Source organism: Gastrolobium bilobum, unplaced genomic scaffold, assembly GCF_033153095.1.
Source record: "Gastrolobium bilobum isolate Gb01-03AN ecotype WA unplaced genomic scaffold, APGP_CSIRO_Gbil_v1 utg912, whole genome shotgun sequence".
NCBI lineage: Eukaryota > Viridiplantae > Streptophyta > Magnoliopsida > Fabales > Fabaceae > Gastrolobium > Gastrolobium bilobum.
Window position 1 is genome coordinate 1 of NW_026896735.1, and position 15,648 is coordinate 15,648.

At 37.1% G+C, this 15,648-nt stretch overlaps 2 protein-coding genes across 2 annotated transcripts; both read left to right on the forward strand.

Moving 5' to 3' along the window:
- Positions 1-230: 230 nt before the first annotated feature.
- On the forward strand, positions 231-3,663 carry LOC133301697 (cytochrome P450 81Q32-like). The gene is made up of 2 exons (XM_061501372.1): positions 231-1,213; positions 2,810-3,663. The coding sequence occupies exons 1-2, from the start codon at positions 290-292 to the stop codon at positions 3,428-3,430; spliced, it is 1,545 nt and encodes a 514-aa protein (XP_061357356.1). The 5' UTR covers positions 231-289; the 3' UTR covers positions 3,431-3,663.
- Positions 3,664-6,003: 2,340 nt separating this feature from the next.
- LOC133301698 (cytochrome P450 81Q32-like) lies at positions 6,004-8,706 on the forward strand. The gene is made up of 2 exons (XM_061501373.1): positions 6,004-6,988; positions 8,062-8,706. Exons 1-2 carry the CDS (start codon positions 6,065-6,067, stop codon positions 8,680-8,682), a joined length of 1,545 nt encoding a protein of 514 aa, XP_061357357.1. The 5' UTR covers positions 6,004-6,064; the 3' UTR covers positions 8,683-8,706.
- Positions 8,707-15,648: the final 6,942 nt, after the last annotated feature.

Sequence of the window (15,648 nt, forward strand, 5' to 3'; positions counted from 1 at the left end):
TAGGTTGACCAACGTATTTGTCTGCTCTATAATGTTATGCTTATCAAGCATGCTTTGAACATAACAATTTTTACCTAAATGTTACTATTACCGTGCTTTTGCCGAATATACGGAGTACTCAATTCGACTGTATCACTTAACATATTTTTCTCAACCACAAGTTCCACAACCTTATCCAGCATCAAACACCCTTCATTATTTTAGTTTCAATCACTTAATAATAATACCAATATCTATATAGTCTTGTACATGGCACAAATTGCAAACAGCCCATCCTGTTTTTCTCCGAATGGAAGACGAAGGTGCTGGGTGGCCGATACCTACTTCAATTTTTCTCATCTTGTTTTTTCTCTTTGTCTCTAAATATGTACTAAAGAGACAAGCCAAGCATAGAAACCTCCCACCTAGCCCACCTGCTTTACCAGTTATAGGTCATCTTCATCTGATAAAAGAACCTCTACACAGAAGTCTGCATAATCTAACAGAGAAATATGGCCACATATTTGTTCTCCACCTTGGAACCCGAAATGTCCTCGTTGTGTCATCACCTTCTGCTGTAGAAGAATGCCTTTCCAAGAATGATATCACTTTTGCAAACCGTCCTCACACCCTTGCTGGGAAACACCTCAGTTACAACCATAAATCAGTGGGATTCGCTTCCTATGGCGATCATTGGCGCAACCTTCGGCGTCTAATAACACTTGAGCTGTTATCTACCAACCGTCTGGCCATGCTTGCAAGAATTCGAGAGGAAGAGATTCAACTGTTGGTGAAGCAACTACATGAAGAGTGCAAAGGACACGTGTCAAAGGTGGTAGACATAAGGTCTAGACTGTTGGAGCTTTCTTTCAACATCATGCTAAGGATGATCTCTGGGAAAAGGTACTATGGGAAGGATGCGGTTGCTGAAGAAGGGAGAGAGTTCCAGTTTCTTATGAAAGAGTTCGTAGAGCTGCAAGGAAGTGGTAATTTGAATGACTTCTTTCCAATACTGCAATGGATTGATTTTCAAGGTTTGGAAAAGAGGATGGTCAAGTTGATGAACAAGGTCGATAGCTTCTTTCAGAAACTCCTTGATGAGCACCGGAGAAACAGGAACATCAGTGCCGGAAAAGTCCGAAGGAACATGTCGACGCTGATTGATACTATGTTGGATCTCCAAGACAAGGAACCAGAATTCTACACTAACGAAACTGTCAAAGGCGTTATTATGGTGAGTGAGTAGTTTACATTTGATTTCCTCTTAAATTTTACATAATCACCACCCAATTATATATGGGAATATCCGAATACGGGATTAATATTTATCGTTAAGATAAATTTTATCATATTTTTCTTTTCTTTTCTTCTCTTAGGACATAATAAATATTAATCTTATTATATATTTACTTGAACAAAAGAAAAAGATATTATCGTATCTATTGAAGATCTTGATTTGAAACAAACAATAAAAATAGATATAAATATTCCTTCACAAATAAAGATGCACTAAATTATTCAAAGGACAGGACTAGGATATTTCAAAATCTTTGACAATTGTTTTGTTTATATATATGGTTGCTGACATGTGTGACTCGATTACTTTCAACTGCTATCGCAAGGCTATCAACTGTTGGGCACGCAGAGTCTTCTTTAAAGTAAAATATATACTCAGTGCAATCAAGTGGACATAAATAGAGAGAGACACCATATCACTCAATTAGTTGCATTTGCTCTCACAAAGCTATGATCTAATTATAAAGCTACCAAAAGGAAAAGAGGATCTTTAAAATAAGTTCACAATTTACACAAGTGTTGATCCGGACCTTTTGAATCTTGACGGTTATCTCATAAAAAAAAAAAAAGAACTTTATGATCAGTGTAATAGAGCTACTGCTGACTGCTGACTGCTGTGTAGAATCATTAATAGAGTGCAACATTTAATAATTGTTAAAAACATAGGTGCATGGAAAAGACAACTAACCCTAAGTACATAATCAATAATTCAATCATATATTGCTGTTTTTTTTTTTAATCAAAAGAAAAAATTGACTTGAAAAGAAAATTGTCTTATGTTTAGATGAAGATACAAGTATTAGCAAATGTTTTTAACGTTATAACCAGATTATTTAGTTTAAGAGTACCAAACCAAGAAATATATTATGTCCCTCTATGAAATGAAGATTTCTATTCTTCCCACGAAAATGAAAAAAATTGATTAATTTTTCTGTGCATTTTTAAATCCTTTCAATATCTTCTGTTACGTAAAGCCGTATTTTGACATGAGCTTAATAGTATGTTAAATTGTTGCTACTCTTTGAAGTTACGAGATCGAGACTAACCACCATGTGTGTTTGTTTAAGGTAATGAAGGTTTTCTTTTATCTAATATAAAATGTTTTTGTTCGGTCCTGTTAAACCATATAACTATACCTCATAGGTATGTGCTCAGAGATATCTTAAAGATAGATATCTGATTAGCTTATAGTCAATACTCCAATCACTACGCATAAACAATAGGCTTATGGCCAAGTGTATGCATAATGTTGGCAGTTCAAAAGTATGTAGTTGAGGTATTTAGGCTCTTATTTATAAGGATTACTTTAATAAATTTGTTCCTTCGAAATCTCTCAGTTGATATAAAATCTGTCTTGATTGATGAGGATAGGAATCTTATCTTGATACTGTCTAGATTATATGGTTACGATATCTCCATCAAATCTTGATCGTAATAGGGTTGTTAGGATATGGATCCAGTTCATAACAATTTTTATAATTTTTTTTTTTTAAAAAAATTCGCTTATTTACACTAACTGTAAAAAATCATGCAGGCAATGCTTGTAGCTGGGTCTGAAACTTCGGCTACTACATTGGAATGGGCACTGTCACTTCTCCTCAACCATCCAGAAGCAATGAATAAGACTATTGTTGAGATAGACTCTTACGTGGGGCAAGATCACCTGTTGAATGAACTAGATACTCCCAAACTTAAATACTTGCAAAATGTAATTACCGAGACACTTCGTCTCTACCCTGTGGCTCCTCTCTTGGTACCCCACAAGTCCTCTAAAGATTGCAATGTTTGTGGTTTTGATGTACCAGCAGGGACAATGCTCCTTGTTAATCTATGGACCCTGCATAGGAACGCTAAGTGGTGGGCAGAACCAACAAGGTTTGAGCCAGAGAGATTTGAGGGAGGGCAAGGTTGTGATGTACTTTACAATATGATTCCATTTGGTATTGGAAGGAGAGCTTGCCCTGGAGCTGCTTTGGCAAAACGTGTTATGGGACATGCATTAGGAGCCTTGATTCAGTGTTTTGAGTGGGAAAGAATTGGGGATCAAGAAATCAACATGATGGAGGGTGTAGGGCTTACCATGCCCAAAATTGAGCCTTTGGTGGCATTATGCAGGCCACGCCAAAGCATGATCAAGGTTATGTCGAATATATAAAGTGTGCACTTTTATATCAATTACAGAGCGCAAGTAGAATAAGAGTTTAAGGGACAATAAAATTTTAAGGAATAAGGAGGTCAAACTGTACTTCATTAAAAAAAAAAAAAGGTAAGTTTTTAGTGTAAGATTTTAAATTGCAGAGCGGTCGTGACCCAATTCCAAATGCATAACGTATGTCCCCCGATGTTTGGTAATTATCTTACATAAAGTTTGATATATTATATTGTTGGCATCGTAATATGTATACTTATGTTTGTTTATGCAAAGATCAAAAAAATTATGTTGTGAATGCTTGGAATTATTATAATATATTGTATACAACTAAAGCTTGAATTATTATAATATTAAAAATGTAATATTCTAGACCCCTTTCTCATAAATAGGGGGAAAAGAGAAAAAGAGGAAAAAAAATTGGAATGTTTTTTTAGGAAAAATTCACCAATGCTCATGTGGTTTCCTTCAGAATTACATATTTTTATTTGTATGTAAAAAATAATTTTATTTCTTATAACATAAGAAATATCGAACCCTAATTAATATTGTGAAAAAATTACACTTCTAATATACCAAAAGTTAAACAATGTGATTTATTTGAACAAAAGAAAAGATACTATAAGATACCAAAAATTTGTTAGTGTAAAAAATGGATTGATAGTCACATTTTAGATGATAGTGACAAATATAATGACAGTTATTTTTATAGTAACATTTGTGATAAGGGCAAAAATGATAGTGAAAGCGAGAGTTTTAGTATAAAAAATGGCACTCTTTTTCTTTTCTATTGCAATTTTTTGATTATTATATTATAATTTTTCAACTTTCCATATTTGATATATATATATATATATATATAAATATGTTACAAACTCTTACATATTATAATATGTACTCCCGGGAGAACATAGTATAACTTATTGTTCTTCCGGGAGAACATAGTGTAGTTTGTAAACAAAAAGTTTGTAAATATAACCTTCTCCATATATATATATATATATATATATACAAAATAGAAAGAGATAGACTAGAAACGATATCTCTTATCTCAATGAAATTCAAGATAGGGATATTCAATGAATGAAATTAGTAGATCCAACTTTCTATTCACTCGTGGGATCCGGGGGAGACCACCGCGGCTCTCCGTGGACGAACCTTGTGTAGGAACACTTAGATTCTTGAAGCATTGGATTCTCTTCAACATTTGCGTTACTCAAGGCGACATTCTCGCTTCCGTTTCGTCCACTACTACTTGCATGGGTCCTTCCAACGGGGGCCCTCACAAGCGGTGGAGCATGTGGTTTAATTCTATGCAAAGCGAAGAACCTTACCAGGGCTTGACATGCAGCGAATCCTCTTGAAAGAGAAGGGTGTCTTCGGGAACGCGGACACAGGTGGTGCATGGTTGTGGTGAGCTCGTGTCGTAAGGTGTTGGGTTAAGCCTCCCGAGCGCAACCCTCGTGTTTAGTTGCCAACGTACAAAAGCAGTTTTGGCTGAATATTTTATGTGCCGTGAACGCCACACTTTCATCATTTATGACGATCTCTCCAAACAAGCACAGGCTTCTATATATATATATATATATATATATATATATATATATATATATATATAGGGATATGATTCTTTGACACCGATGTCAAATTTTGAAATTTGACACCAAATCCTAACCTTTGATTTCCGTCAATCAACGGTTATCATTTATTGGGAATCAAACTTATTAATTAATATTAATTTCCAATAAATGATAATATAAAGAATTTCACGCTCTTCCTTTAGGGAAAGAAGGATTAGGTGGAATGTTATATTAACAAACTTTTTGTTTACAAACTCTTACAAACTACACTATATCTTACTAGAAAGACACTCTTGAGTAAAGTCTTATCGGTAAAACATAATATAGTTTGTAAAAAAAAATTGCCCACATAACCCTCCTATATATATATATATATTAAAAAAAAAGGTTTAAAGTTTCTTTAGATAATTTTTATCTAATATTTACCAAAATACACACATAAAAATATATGAGGTCTATATTTTCTTTTTCTCTTTTTTCTCTTCACATATGTTCACATGGATTACTTACGCGACTCACATCCACATCCACGCTTATCACGTTTTCACCGACGATTTGTTAGTGATGTGGAGCTATTACCTTCATGTAGCTGACAGGAATGGTGCTGATTGGTATGAGATGGCAAGGGGAGTCGTCAACCCACGTGTATGAGATGACGCCACATGTCGTGTCAACGTCCTTGACGGGATTGTTGTGGTTAGCTTGCTGCCAGATGGGATTGTCTGCCGTGGACATGAGTATCGTCACAAACATTGACGAGAATGCTCCCGTTAGGTTGACCAACGTATTTGTCTGCTCTATAATGTTATGCTTATCAAGCATGCTTTGAACATAACAATTTTTACCTAAATGTTACTATTACCGTGCTTTTGCCGAATATACGGAGTACTCAATTCGACTGTATCACTTAACATATTTTTCTCAACCACAAGTTCCACAACCTTATCCAGCATCAAACACCCTTCATTATTTTAGTTTCAATCACTTAATAATAATACCAATATCTATATAGTCTTGTACATGGCACAAATTGCAAACAGCCCATCCTGTTTTTCTCCGAATGGAAGACGAAGGTGCTGGGTGGCCGATACCTACTTCAATTTTTCTCATCTTGTTTTTTCTCTTTGTCTCTAAATATGTACTAAAGAGACAAGCCAAGCATAGAAACCTCCCACCTAGCCCACCTGCTTTACCAGTTATAGGTCATCTTCATCTGATAAAAGAACCTCTACACAGAAGTCTGCATAATCTAACAGAGAAATATGGCCACATATTTGTTCTCCACCTTGGAACCCGAAATGTCCTCGTTGTGTCATCACCTTCTGCTGTAGAAGAATGCCTTTCCAAGAATGATATCACTTTTGCAAACCGTCCTCACACCCTTGCTGGGAAACACCTCAGTTACAACCATAAATCAGTGGGATTCGCTTCCTATGGCGATCATTGGCGCAACCTTCGGCGTCTAATAACACTTGAGCTGTTATCTACCAACCGTCTGGCCATGCTTGCAAGAATTCGAGAGGAAGAGATTCAACTGTTGGTGAAGCAACTACATGAAGAGTGCAAAGGACACGTGTCAAAGGTGGTAGACATAAGGCCTAGACTGTTGGAGCTTTCTTTCAACATCATGCTAAGGATGATCTCTGGGAAAAGGTACTATGGGAAGGATGCGGTTGCTGAAGAAGGGAGAGAGTTCCAGTTTCTTATGAAAGAGTTCGTAGAGCTGCAAGGAAGTGGTAATTTGAATGACTTCTTTCCAATACTGCAATGGATTGATTTTCAAGGTTTGGAAAAGAGGATGGTCAAGTTGATGAACAAGGTCGATAGCTTCTTTCAGAAACTCCTTGATGAGCACCGGAGAAACAGGAACATCAGTGCCGGAAAAGTCCGAAGGAACATGTCGACGCTGATTGATACTATGTTGGATCTCCAAGACAAGGAACCAGAATTCTACACTAACGAAACTGTCAAAGGCGTTATTATGGTGAGTGAGTAGTTTACATTTGATTTCCTCTTAAATTTTACATAATAATCCAGTTTTATATTTTTACCTAGCTGTAAAAAACTAACCATTTGCCCCCTCAAGTGTTAATATATGTAGCTATCATTAAAAGGCTTAAAGTTTTTCCAAAATTATATTTATTATGGTATGACTAGGAAGGATTTTTCTATAAGAAAAGTTATGCATGCAGCATGGGGCACCCAAAATAAAAGAAATCCCTTATTTTGTATAATTAAATTTAGGGGAATTAGTTTCTCCCCACATACATAAAAAAATCGTCTCATCAGCTCCTTTTTTTTAAACGGTGGACCCATATGAATTAGTCTCTATTGGAGACAATAGGAGAAAAGCATTACCCTTAAATTTATTGCATAAACATAGTGTAGTGCGCTAAATTAATGAAATATTAATGCATCATTTGTTTTTACTAAACATATTATGTTCGCTAATGTATTAATATATGATATATATATATATATATATCAAATACTTTACTAATATAGTCTACCTAATACTACATTATACAAGAACCACTCCTAATGCTTATGTTAGTTATTTATTTATTTGAAAGTACATAATGAGGGTACAAGTATTAGCAAATGTTTTTAACGTTATAACCAGATTATTTAGTTTAAGTGTACCAAACCAAGAAATATATTATGTCCCTCTATGAAATGAAGATTTCTATTCTTCCCACGAAAAAAAAAATTCTGAGCATTTTTAAATCCTTTCAATATTTTCTGTTGCGTAAAGCCGTATTTTGACATGAGCTTAATAGTATGTTAAATTGTTGCTACCCACCATGTGTTTGTTTAACGTAATGAAGGTTTTCTTTTATCTAATATAAAATGTTTTGATATTTTTTTCAATAAATAATCACGCATTTACGCTAACGGTAAAAAATTTAGGAAAAATGTTTGTCGTTTTAAATGACACAACTTGTGTCATTTCACTCTCACAAAAAAGGTGAGACCCATATCTTTATTTATTTTTTTTGTCCACTCTCCCCCTTTATATATCTCTTTCTCTCACTTCCCATGATTAAAATCACGTAGGTAATGCTTGTTGCTGGGTCTGAAACTTCGGCTACTACCTTGGAATGGGCACTGTCACTTCTCCTCAACCATCCAGAAGCAATGAATAAGACTATTATTGAGATAGACTCTTGCGTGGGGCAAGATCACCTGTTGAACGAACTAGATACTCCCAAACTTAAATACTTGCAAAATGTAATTACCGAGACACTTCGTCTCTACCCTGTGGCTCCTCTCATGATACCCCACGAGTCCTCTAAAGATTGCAATGTTGGTGGTTTTGATATACCAGGAGGGACAATGCTACTTGTTAATCTATGGACCCTGCATAGGGACGCTAAGTGGTGGGTGGAACCAACAAGGTTTGAGCCAGAGAGATTTGAGGGAGAGCAAGGTTGTGATGTACTTTACAATATGATTCCATTTGGTATTGGAAGGAGAGCTTGCCCTGGAGCTCCTTTGGCAAAACGTGTTATGGAACATGCATTAGGAGCCTTGATTCAGTGTTTTGAGTGGGAAAGAATTGGGGATCAAGAAATCAACATGATGGAGGGTTTAGGGATTACCATGCCCAAAGTTGAGCCTTTGGTGGCCTTATGCAGGCCACGCCAAGGCATGATCAACGTTCTCTCGAATATATAAAGTGTGCACTTTATATCAATTTAAGAGTGCAAGTAGAATAAGAGTTTAAGGGACAAAGAAATCTTAAGGAATAAGGAGGACAAGCTGTACTTCATTAAAAAAAAAAATTGTAACAGTTTTTAGTGTAAGTTTTTAAATTGCAAAGCGGTCGTGACCCAATTCCAAATGCATAACGTATGTCCCCCGATGTTTCGTAATTATCTGACATAAAGTTTGAGATATTATATTGTTGGCATTGTAATATGTATACTTATGTTTGTTTATGCAAAGAGAAAAAAAATTATGTTGTGAGTGCTTGGAATTATTATAATATATTGTATACAACTAAAGTATTTAGCAACTAAAGGACAATGTTCATTTAACTTTAGTTTTCCTTTCTGCCTACTGAAGTGGCATATAAATGTATCTAGTTATGTGATTCCTTCCCAATGCTTCCACTCTGTTTCATGTGATAGTGATGAAGGATAACGATGATGCAGCTGATACAAACTCAAGTGCAGCAGATGAAGTGAAACTTGAGACTTAGCTCAATCTATTCTGCATGTGTTATTTAATCTCTTGTAACTGTTTACAGTTAGTGTTAAAAATAGAATATGTTATAAATATTTGAATTACTGTTTGTATAAGATTAGATAGAATCCTCTGATTTGATTTAGTAGAAAGTTGTTGAAGATATTGTGGGTAGCTCCATATTTTTAGGATGTCATAGCTGTATAAATGTAACTCCAAATTGGAGAAGAAATTGTGAATGAATATACAAGTATTTCAGTATCTCATTATCTCTGACTCTTTGTGTATGTTAGTATTGATGTTTTGACATGGTATCAGGTTCGTTCTGATCCTGGGAAGTGTTTAACTCCAAAATTTTTTTACCCACCCGTATCCGTACCCGTACTAGACCCATTTTGTTATTTTTTGTTTTAGGTGCCATACCCGTATCTCTCTTTACCCGAAACCGACCCAAACCCATATCCTTTTTTTTCCCCAATTATCCTCTCCTCTTCCCGATGGAGATCCCTAATTTTGAAAATGATACAGACACTAACGCCGTCCACCAACCACCCCCCCACCCGTCGCCTACATCTGCCAATCCTCCGTCCAATATTGTCATCCACCAAGACAATACTTCCTTCCCTATCACGGTGGTCCTGGATGACACCAACTATCCCCTATGGTCACAACTCATGGAAATGCGCATCGGTGCTCGCAACAAAGTGGGTTTCTTGACCGGTGACACTCTCAAACCACCCGTCGCAGATCCCACCTATGGAGCCTGGCTCACTGAAAACCAGAGGGTGAAGAGCTAGCTCATTGAATCCATGTCCCCCTCGCTGATGCAACGATTTCTTCGCCTGGAGACTGCTCACGAAATCTGGGATGCTGCTCTTCGAACCTTCTATGATGGTTCGGATGAAACGTGCTTGTTTGATCTTAACCAGAGGTCTTTCAACACTAAACAAAATGGGCGGTCCTTGTCCATCTACTACAATGACTTGCTGTCAATTTTTCAAGAAATCGACCATCGTACGACTACTCAGGCGGGCTCTGTGGCTGATGTTCTCCACCTGCATTCATCCATGGCCAGGCTTCGCGTCCATATATTTCTGAGTGGGTTGGATGCTGAGTTCGAATCTGTCCGTGGAGAAATCCTTCGCAAGGACCCCAAGTTGGATCTTGAACGAACATACGCTTATGTTAGGCGTGAAGCTCAGCAACGTATCACCATGGGTCGGCCCTCTGCGTCCTTGGATTCAGCTGCGTTGGTTGCCCACTCGCCGCGTCCTCCCTCTGGGTCAACATCCTCCAGACCTCGAAGAGACTTGTCCAGATCCAGCTCCCTTCAATGCTCTCATTGCGGTGACGTGGGGCACACAAAAATCAAATGCTACGAGATTATTGGTTACCCGGATTGGTGGGACTTTACCAAGCGTCCCCGTCGAAAGGTTCTCAACCGTACCTTGGGCACCACTGCAGCCGGTGACTCTTCTTCCCCCCCTCTTGCTAATACTGTTTATGAAGGGATTCTAGGTAAGTCCTTTGCTTCCTCTACACTTTCTCAGAATTCAACTTGGATAATTGATACTGGTGCATCAGATCACATGGTTCGTAATCCCTCTTCCCTTACCTCTGTTTTTCCCTGTGACAAATCACATGTTTCAACCGCCAATGGTGGCACCTCTGTTATTACTGGTCAAGGCTCTATCCAATTATCCCCTATGTTAATCCTTGATCATGTTCTTATTGTACCTAATCTTGAATGCAACTTGCTTTCGGTTAGTAAATTAACCACTGCCTTGAATTGTCATGTCATTTTTTATCCTGATTACTGTCTCTTTCAGGGAAACCACTCCAAGGAGATTCTTGGTTATGGTGTTAGGCAAGGAAAACTTTATTTTCTGGATGTATCACACAATAATGGTGCTTCGGCTGTTCTTGCTGCTCATACCTCTACGCTGGACAAAGACAAGCAAGCAATTTGGTTGTGGCACCGGCGCCTTGGACATCCTTCCTTCGGTTATCTTAAGCATTTGTTTCCTAGTTTATTTTCAAGTCTTTCCATTTCTGAGTTTAAATGCTCTGTTTGTGAATTGGCCAAGAGCCATAGAATTCCCTTTTCCCCAAGCATGAATAAAAGTTCTATCCCTTTTCAAGTTGTGCACTCTGATGTTTGGGGTCCTGCAAAAATTCCCTCATTTTCTAAATCTTATTACTATGTCTCTTTTATAGACGAATGTACACGTATGGTTTGGATCACCTTGCTTAAACAAAAAAATGAAGTTTTTTCTGCTTTCCAACACTTTCATGCTATGGTCCAAAACCAATTTTCATCTTCTATTCTTACTCTTCAATCTGACAATGGAACCGAATATGTTAATCGTGCTTTCACTACTTTCTTATTATCAAAAGGTATAAAGCACCAGACCTCCTGCCCCTACACACCCCAACAAAATGGTTTGGCCGAACGGAAAAATCGTCACTTGTTAGAGGTAGTTCGTGCCTCTCTATTTCAGATGAACGTCCCTACCCGTTATTGGGGCGAAGCCATCACTTCTGCTGCATACTTAATAAACCGAACACCATCCAGTGTCCTCAAATTTAAAACCCCTCTCCAAACTCTTGCCTCTTTTTTCCCTATCCCTCATTTGTCTAATATGGAACCTCGTATTTTTGGTTGTGTCACTTATGTTCATGTTCCACAACCCTTGCGTACCAAGCTAGACCCTTGTGCCCGTAAGTGTATCTTTGTTGGCTATTCCACCACTCAGAAAGGATATAGGTGCTTTGACCCAATTGCTCACAAAATGTTTGTCACAATGGAGGCCTCCTTCCACGAGTCAGAACCCTTTTATTCAGGGGGAGTACCTATTCCTTCTTCTCCGGGGGAGACATCTACACCTTTACTTGGAGAAGAAGACATATGGCTATCAACACAAGTTGCACCTTTGGTTCCAACCAACTCAACCATGAATGCAGTCCCTGAATCTGAGCAACAACATGCAGTTTTTGAATCTGAAAATACAGCAGAAAATACAGTCCTTGAATCTGAAGATGCAGCTGTCCAAGCCGAACATGAAGCACCCTCTCCAAGTGATACACCTTGCTTAACTCACATACCCGAAATCTCCCCTGTGGACTTCCCTGAAAGGCAACCAGAAGACAATTTCGAGGTACACACTAATCCCTCTAATTTATCTCCTCTTGACTCTACTTCACCTCTTATACCTCACATGCAAGTAAGGAGGTCTCTTAGATCCACCAAAGGAATACCAAAGCATCAGTATGAAGCTGACCCAAAAATAAAAACAAAATATCCAATTAGCAACTACATCTCCACTCATAATTTAGCCGAACCATGTATACTTGCTACTAATCAATTATCTAGTGTATGCATTCCAAATAGTGTGCAGGAAGCCTTGGATGATTCCAAGTGGAAAGAAGCCATAAATACAGAAATGGCTGCACTTCAGAATAATTCTACTTGGGAATTAACTTTGCTGCCCAAAGGGAAGAAGACAGTTGGCTGTAAATGGGTATTTAATGTGAAGCTGAAAGCTGATGGGAGCATCGACAGATATAAAGCTAGACTAGTAGCAAAGGGGTACACTCAAAAATATGGTGTGGACTACCAAGAAACTTTTGCTCCGGTGGCCAAACTAAACACAATTCGGATTCTGATCTCTCTGGCAGCAAATAGAGATTGGCCCCTGAAGCAATTTGATGTAAAAAATGCGTTTTTAAATGGAGACTTGGAGGAAGAGGTGTATATGGACATACCACCAGGAGTAAAGCTCTCATCTTCAAACACAAATAAAGTCTGCAAATTGAGGAAAGCACTGTACGGACTCAAGCAATCACCAAGAGCATGGTTTGGTAGACTGTCACTCGCAATGAAGAAGTTTGGATATACCCAAAGTAATGCAGATCATACACTATTCTTCAAGAAAAAAGAAGGGAAAATATCTATCCTTATAGTGTATGTTGATGATATGGTACTCACTGGAGATGATGAAGAAGAGATGAAATCCCTTGAACAAAAATTAGCTACTGAGTTTGAAATGAAGAAATTGGGACAACTGAAATACTTTCTGGGAATTGAAGTTGCTAGATCACAACTAGGAATTGTATTGTCTCAAAAAAAGTATATCTTAGATCTCTTGGCAGAAACAGGAATGTTAGCTTGTAAACCTGCAGACACACCCATGGAAATGAACCACAAGCTCGGCATATATCCAGGTCAGACTGAAGCTGACATAGGTTTGTATCAAAGATTGGTAGGAAGGCTAATTTATCTCTCCCACACAAGACCAGACATTGCATATGCTGTCAGTGTAGTAAGTAGGTTCATGCATTCACCGAGCGAAGAACACTTGAAAGCAGTATTCCGTATTTTAAGGTATCTAAAAGGGTCTCCTGGTAAAGGTATTCTATTTGCCAAACATGAAAAAGAAATCATAGAAGGGTATACAGATTCAGATTGGGCTGGAGATAAAACAACCAGGCAATCCACCTCTGGCTATTTTACATTCGTAGAAGGAAACCTTGTTACTTGGAGAAGCAAGAAACAGAAAGTAGTGGCTAGATCAAGTGCTGAAGCCGAATTCAGAGGTATGGCCTATGGTACATGTGAATTATTATGGATCAAAACTATGCTAAGTGAGTTAGGATTCAAAAGTAACCAGCCCATGAACTTGTATTGTGACAATAAAGCAGCCATAGAAATTGCTCACAATCCCGTACAGCATGACAGAACAAAACATGTAGAGGTAGACAGACATTTCATCAAGGAGAAATTGGATCAACAAATAATCTGCACTCCGTATATTAAATCCGAAAATCAAATTGCAGATATGTTGACCAAAGCTATATCCGGAAAAAGTTTGAAGGAAGTAACTAACAAGTTGGGCATGATAGATATCTATGCACCAACTTGAGGGGGAGTGTTAAAAATAGAATATGTTATAAATATTTGAATTACTGTTTGTATAAGATTAGATAGAATCCTCTGATTTGATTTAGTAGAAAGTTGTTGAAGATATTGTGGGTAGCTCCATATTTTTAGGATGTCATAGCTGTATAAATGTAACTCCAAATTGGAGAAGAAATTGTGAATGAATATACAAGTATTTCAGTATCTCATTATCTCTGACTCTTTGTGTATGTTAGTATTGATGTTTTGACAGTTAGTTAGTTGAAGTCTCTAGCTTTCTGTTAGTTTCCAGCCTTCTATATATCTTGCCTATGCGGGCATTTGATAGAGGAGAGATTTATTTTATCCGAGAATTACGATTCTCAGTAATATAGTGGGAAAGTGAATTTCCCGATAATGTTGTGTATTCTGATCTTAAAAATCAATCAACATTTTCCCACCACGTGGAATTTCTAAAATACCATATGTACAATGGTATTTTGAGTTGAGATTCTTGTGTGTAAAGTTAAATCCGGAGAACGTAAAAGTCTCAAGAGATTTTTTAGATTTCCTTCCACCAAACATAAGGAAATATGAATCCCAAAGTCACTTTCCTAGGATTTTAAAATTTACGTATCTACCAAACACCACCTAATTAAAGCTTTTTCCCTCTCTTCTGATTTGTAATATAAATAGGTAGCTGAACTCAATTGTACTCACTTTTTCAATTCAGTGAAAATGAAGTTTCCAATATGGTATTAGAGCTCTTAACAGGGCTGTGGTAACCACATTCTTTCGCTACGAAAAATCTCCTTTCTGCAAAATTCAAGAACTCAAGAATTTTGCTCTTCTTTCTTTCTCAAGAATTTTGTTCTTTCTTTTCTTCTTTCTTCTTGTTTGCTATCATGGCTGCTCCACTACCAGATTTCTTGACAAACCCAGGAAATCCATTTTTTCTTCATCCAAACGAAAATCCAACATTGGTATTGGTTACACCATTGCTGAATGGTAGGAATTATCATACTTGGGCTCATAGTAAGACTATGACCCTGCTCTCAAAGAATAAAGTAAGTTTCATTGATGGAAGTATACCACAACCTGATTCAGAAGATCCTCATTATCAAGCTTGGCAACACTGTAATACAATAGTGCTTTCATGGATTCACAGATCCATTTCTCAGTCCATTGCTCAATCTATTTTGTGGATAGATCGAGCACAAGATGCATGGTTGGATTTAAAATCTCATTTTTCTCAGTCTGATTTCTTTAGTCTCTGATTTACCCGAGGAAATTTACCATATGGAGTACGGTCATTCACCCTGATAAATGGGCTAAATAATGTGACTAAGTCCACATTTTGGGTTTTTGAAAAATAATCACATAACCAACCCCAAATATGACATCTTGAAATTTGACACGGTTTAATTGTATACAGATAATCTATCATTTTTTTTTATGATTTTTTTATTATAATTTGTCACTGTGAAATACATTTTTTATATTAAAAATATTATTTAATACTAAAATGTATCTGAACGTATTGAAATATTAATATTTTT

Bases quoted from the DNA above. Each gene is read 5' to 3' on its own strand.
- LOC133301697 (XM_061501372.1), top strand. From the start codon at position 290: ATGGAAGACGAAGGTGCTGGGTGGCCGATACCTACTTCAATTTTTCTC. The intron at 1,214-2,809 runs GTGAGTGAGTAG...AAAATCATGCAG, and splicing joins CTGTCAAAGGCGTTATTATG to GCAATGCTTGTAGCTGGGTC.
- LOC133301698 (XM_061501373.1), top strand. From the start codon at position 6,065: ATGGAAGACGAAGGTGCTGGGTGGCCGATACCTACTTCAATTTTTCTC. The intron at 6,989-8,061 runs GTGAGTGAGTAG...AAAATCACGTAG, and splicing joins CTGTCAAAGGCGTTATTATG to GTAATGCTTGTTGCTGGGTC.